At 52.4% G+C, this 4,759-nt stretch overlaps 1 protein-coding gene across 1 annotated transcript in view; it reads left to right on the top strand.

Moving 5' to 3' along the window:
• Positions 1-4,298: 4,298 nt before the first annotated feature.
• DLX5 (distal-less homeobox 5) overlaps positions 4,299-4,759 on the top strand; it is a 4,021-nt gene continuing 3,560 nt past the window's right edge. Inside the window, exon 1 of the mRNA XM_006779271.2 lies at positions 4,299-4,752. Coding sequence (XP_006779334.1) covers positions 4,516-4,752 — 237 coding nt within the window. The 5' untranslated portion in view covers positions 4,299-4,515. The remainder of the gene's footprint in view (positions 4,753-4,759) is intronic.

Raw genomic sequence — 4,759 nt, 5'->3', positions numbered from 1 at the left:
GACCAACAACGTGTAATCCTTCTGAAAACCTTCACCTCTTTTTGCAGCCATCACTCCTATCTTTCCATCGCACCCCAATTCATAAAAATATGCCTCTTCTGGACAAACATCAAATTGAATATTTCAGGGCTGTTACCTTAAGTTAGTAAATGGTCTTAGCTCCAAGAGAAATGAAGCTCCATTGTAAATAAAATGGTTACTCCGGTCTATGTCCACAAATGTCTGATGAAACCAGCTTTGTTTGTATTTGAGATCTGGGGTGAAAAGTGCTCTTAGATGGACTGTCATCAATAAGGACATAACAACAGTGAACTGCCCTGCGAGCATTCCCCCACTGGATAAAGAAAAGAAATGGATAAGACCTAGTAAATAAAGGGCAAACCTCAGCCCAGGGACAGAACTTTTGAAAGGAAGGTAGTCCACTGATGAAAATTCTAAAGCCAGGTCTGGCTGGCATGGCTGGCATGGCCTGACAGAGCGCAGTTGGTTGGAGCGTCCTCCCTTACACTGGGAGGTCGAAGGTTCATTCCCATAGGGGCACATACATACCTAGGTTCCTGGTTCCGTGCCCCCCCCCCCCACCACCACACACACACACACACACACCCCTCTTCCCTGTTAGGGCAAGAATGGGTCTGTGTTTCTCTTCCTCCTTCCCTCTCTAAAATAAAATAACATGATTTATATCAACTTTGCATATGTAAATAATACTAGTATCATGTTCTGGCAAATATATCTGCCTGACTTATGTGCATAGAATTGATGTGCACAGTGTTTTAAATAAACAAAACAGTAGTTTCCATATCAAAAAAAGATCTTAAGTTCATAAATTAAATATCTTCAGGTGCATTGATTTGTCTGAGCCTCAAGCCCAAAGGAAAAGAAGTCCTATTTTGGGCACCCCTGTGAAAACATAGGTTTCCAGATTGGGCCAGAGGGAGAAAGCTGAGTTAATGCAGTTATTAAAAGTCTCCCCTCACCACTTCCCGAGGTACTCTCCCTGCAAAGTCAGGGGGCACTATCTTTCCAATTTAGAGGAGCAGCGGCTCACCCGCAACCTCTCCAGCATCTCGTCTTCCTGTAGGGGGGTCAGCTTCCTCAGAACTCGCTAGGAAACAAGGGTCAGTCAGCCTGGACTGTCTCCAGTCACCACAAGAGATTGAACAGAGCGAGTTACTCCCCCAAATGGCCAGATTTCTGCTGAGACCTAAAAAAAAGGGTGATCTCGTGGGCGGAGGAAGGGAGCATATAAATACATAAGGAGTAAACGAAAGGAAGAAAATCGCCTGGGGGTACGGGAAACCACGCAGTGGTGGGCTCAAACCCGGAGGACCAGCCGGCCACCTCCAGCCAGGGATTCCGATTCTTGGAAAACGGTTGCCATTTATTTTTGTGCGCTGTTCCGCGCGGACACTGGGTGGCGCTCGTGGTAAAGACTTGCACTTCTTTTAGGGTCCGTTTCTCCACCATCCCCACCACACCCCACACCCCACACCCGCGCCCCTTGCAAATTTCGGCTTCTGGGAGATGACATTACTCACGTTCTTCCTACGTGTCGCAGTGGGGAGCGTAGTGGGGTGCGCACTTCTGGAGAAGTTTGATGCCGCGGGGCCATTTCTCCAAGGCTGAGCCCTTCGATGGGGGTTGAAAGAGGCAGCAGCGTCCGGTCCACTGGCCTTAAGACAAAGGTCCAGACCTTGGTGTCAGACACACCCACGGTACCAGCATCACCCACAGAACCTGAGAGCAGGGCCACCCAGCGCGCGCGCGCCCAGAGCGTGGGGAGAGCCACAGGGACTGCAATGTGACCTGAAGTGGGACTGTGTTGTGATCAGGCTCCAGCTCCTTTGAACTTAGCGCTCTCCTTCCAGGCAAGGGTGGGGGGAAGTGGGGTGCACTTAGTAAAGAAGCTGAACAAAGTGGAGAAAGACCTTCAGAGACGCACCCAGATTTGCAAGTTTCACCCGGCAGCGGCCTTTGCTGTTGAGGGCCAGCACTTTAGGAACTGGAACAAAGAAGCTAAGGCTTTCCCTTCCGCCCCCCTCCTTTTTGTCCTGTGCAAAATGGGAGAGAGAATATCTTTTTTTGGATGGAGGGGAAGGTGACAGCAGAATCGAGACTAACTGGACACTGTAACGTTGTGTTCTCCACCAGACCCCAAGCTTCTCCATTTTGCCCAAAGTCTGCAACTTCCCATCCCACCCTGTTTGGAATCTGCCTTCTCAGCAAGGTCTAAACACGTTGTTCGGAACACCCTGGTTAGCATAACCGTGTTGCCTTCTTTCCCTTCACGTCGTAACTTTTAAACCTGCAAGAAATAAAAGATTCCGGGGGTGGAGGCACCAGGGGAAGGCCACCCGGCTCCCGCGCCACTGGCCTTTGCCCGGAGGCGACTTGGACCCTCCCTGGCATTGCCTTGGGGATGCGATTCCTGTAATTAAACAGCAGGATGTGCTTAATTTAAGGTGGCTCGATTGGCACCTAGAACTTTCCCGAGCAGAGGCCAGGATTTCAAGCCCGACCTGGTCGTCAGTGCCTCCCGATGATGCCCCTTAGCTCTAAACGTAGAGCGTGAGCAGCAGTGTCAACATCCACACCGCGGGGTCAGGGTGGGCCCGCAGCCCAGGCTGTTTTCTGGGCGTTAGTCTCAAGCAAGTCCAGGGCAGCACAGACCTCCAGGAGGAGAATCGGGCCGGGTGGGGGAGGGCGCTGAGAGACCCTGTGACACACTCCTCTCAGGCCCTGAGCCCGCCCCAGCTCTTGTTGCCCCTAAAGGCAAGGCGACAACAGCTGTGGTTCTAGGGCTCCCAGGCGGTGGAGGCAGGGGTCTGATGCTCCCGTGGCTGCTCTGCTTTGGTGTTCTGGAGCGAGTCTGGCACCCTGCCAAGAGTTCCAAACCCCCCCAGCTCTCCCTGCCGGCTTGTTTTGGGCTGGATAGCTCCACAGAAAGCAAGGTTAACCTAGCACTAGACACAACTAATGTAGACTCCTCTTTCGGTTGGAGTGGAGGGAATGATGAGAAACCAGACCCTCCTTGCTGGGGTTCCTAGTCTCAGACACTCTGGAGGAAGCCGCTGAAAAGGCCCAAATCAAGATCCAGTTCCTGGAGTTGCCTACTTTAAGGGCGGGAAAATGGGGAGCGGTAGGTTGACTTAGATTAAAGTATTACACTCCCAGCTGGATCATCTCCAGAGCAAGAGTGACATGTCATGGAATGCAAACTCTTTGGACCACGAACACCCAGTGGTGGGTTCCTGCGCCTTTTGTCCCTTTGCATATGAGCTAAGGCGACTTCAAGGCAGGGAAAAGGAGCCTGGAAGGCACAGGAACCTGGGCCTGGGAATGGTGCCATGTCCATGAAGCTGGGAGGGGAAAAGTGGTGGGCTTCACCCACCTCCCAAATGGGCTTTTATTCTTGTCTACTTCTCAATCTTCTTGGGGTTCCCATTTTGCAGGAGCTACAGACCCTCTCTTTCAATGGCAGCCAAATGGACGAGAATGTTGAACAAAATGTGGGGCTGCTGGCTCTTCTTTGGGACCAGCAATTTGGATGTCATTAAGTTATCTGTGCTTAAGACAGTAACATTTTAAACTCACGGTAGGGATTTGGGGTTGCAGAAACTGCCATTAACCGCCGAATGAGCAGTGTGCATTCATGAGCATCCTTATCCAGCCTTTTTCTGAGAAATATTTATCTCACGCAAAGGAAGTGCTTGTTGCAAATTTGTCTTCCCCCCCAAACTGCAAATTTTCAACACCTGTAAGATACAACTTGACTCCCAGGACCCCAATAAAAGGTGGTCTCAGCTCCTTTTCACCATCACCCCACATCCCGACTCCCCACTGCAATTACAGGGTTCAACTCCTCACCACCCTCTGGTGAAGCCCAATGGGGTGGAGTGATGGGGAGCAAAGAAAGACCGAGGCCGACCTCATCCCCAAAACATGTGCACTTTCCGCAGCTGCTGATTGGAACACATTGTCTGCAGACATTACAAAGCTGGCGTTTGGGCTTCTGCGTTTTCTTTGGTATTCACTGAAAACAGAGTAACTGAGACCCCCCTCGTTCCCCAACTAGGAACAACACGTATACACACACACACACCACACACACACACACACACACACACACTTCACTCATCCCTACATTTCTCTCTCTCTTTTTTTAAGCAATGCTTTGTTGTGTTAAAACTAGTTGGACGAGTTGGGGTGTTGCTGCTGCTCCCGAGGCCCTGGCCAATGGAACCCGATCCACCCCGCTGTGCGTAAGCGTGCAATTAAGGATTTAACCAAGGCTGTGCTGCGCCTCAGTCAGCAGTCAGCCTGCCGGAGACAGAGCCTCCACGACTCCCAGCCTCCTCCTCGCCGCCGCCTCCTCCTCCTTCTCTCCTCCTCCTCCTCTTCCTCCTCCTCCCTCGCTCCCACAGCCATGTCTGCTTAGACCGGAGCAGCTCCACAGCCACCTCGGGCAGCCGCCGCCGCCACCGCAGCCAGGACAGCCGCCACCGGGGAGCGATGACAGGAGTGTTTGACAGAAGGGTCCCCAGCATCCGATCCGGCGACTTCCAAGCTCCGTTCCAGACGTCCGCAGCCATGCACCATCCGTCTCAGGAATCGCCAACTTTGCCCGAGTCGTCGGCCACCGATTCCGACTACTACAGCCCCGCGGGGGCAGCCCCGCACGGCTACTGCTCTCCTACCTCGGCTTCCTACGGCAAAGCGCTCAACCCCTACCAGTACCAGTACCCCGGCGTGAACG

This window comes from Myotis davidii, unplaced genomic scaffold (assembly GCF_000327345.1).
Source record: "Myotis davidii unplaced genomic scaffold, ASM32734v1 scaffold187, whole genome shotgun sequence".
Taxonomy (NCBI): domain Eukaryota; kingdom Metazoa; phylum Chordata; class Mammalia; order Chiroptera; family Vespertilionidae; genus Myotis; species Myotis davidii.
The sequence above is the reverse complement of the archived record's forward strand: the minus strand, read 5'-3'. Positions and strand labels throughout refer to the sequence as shown.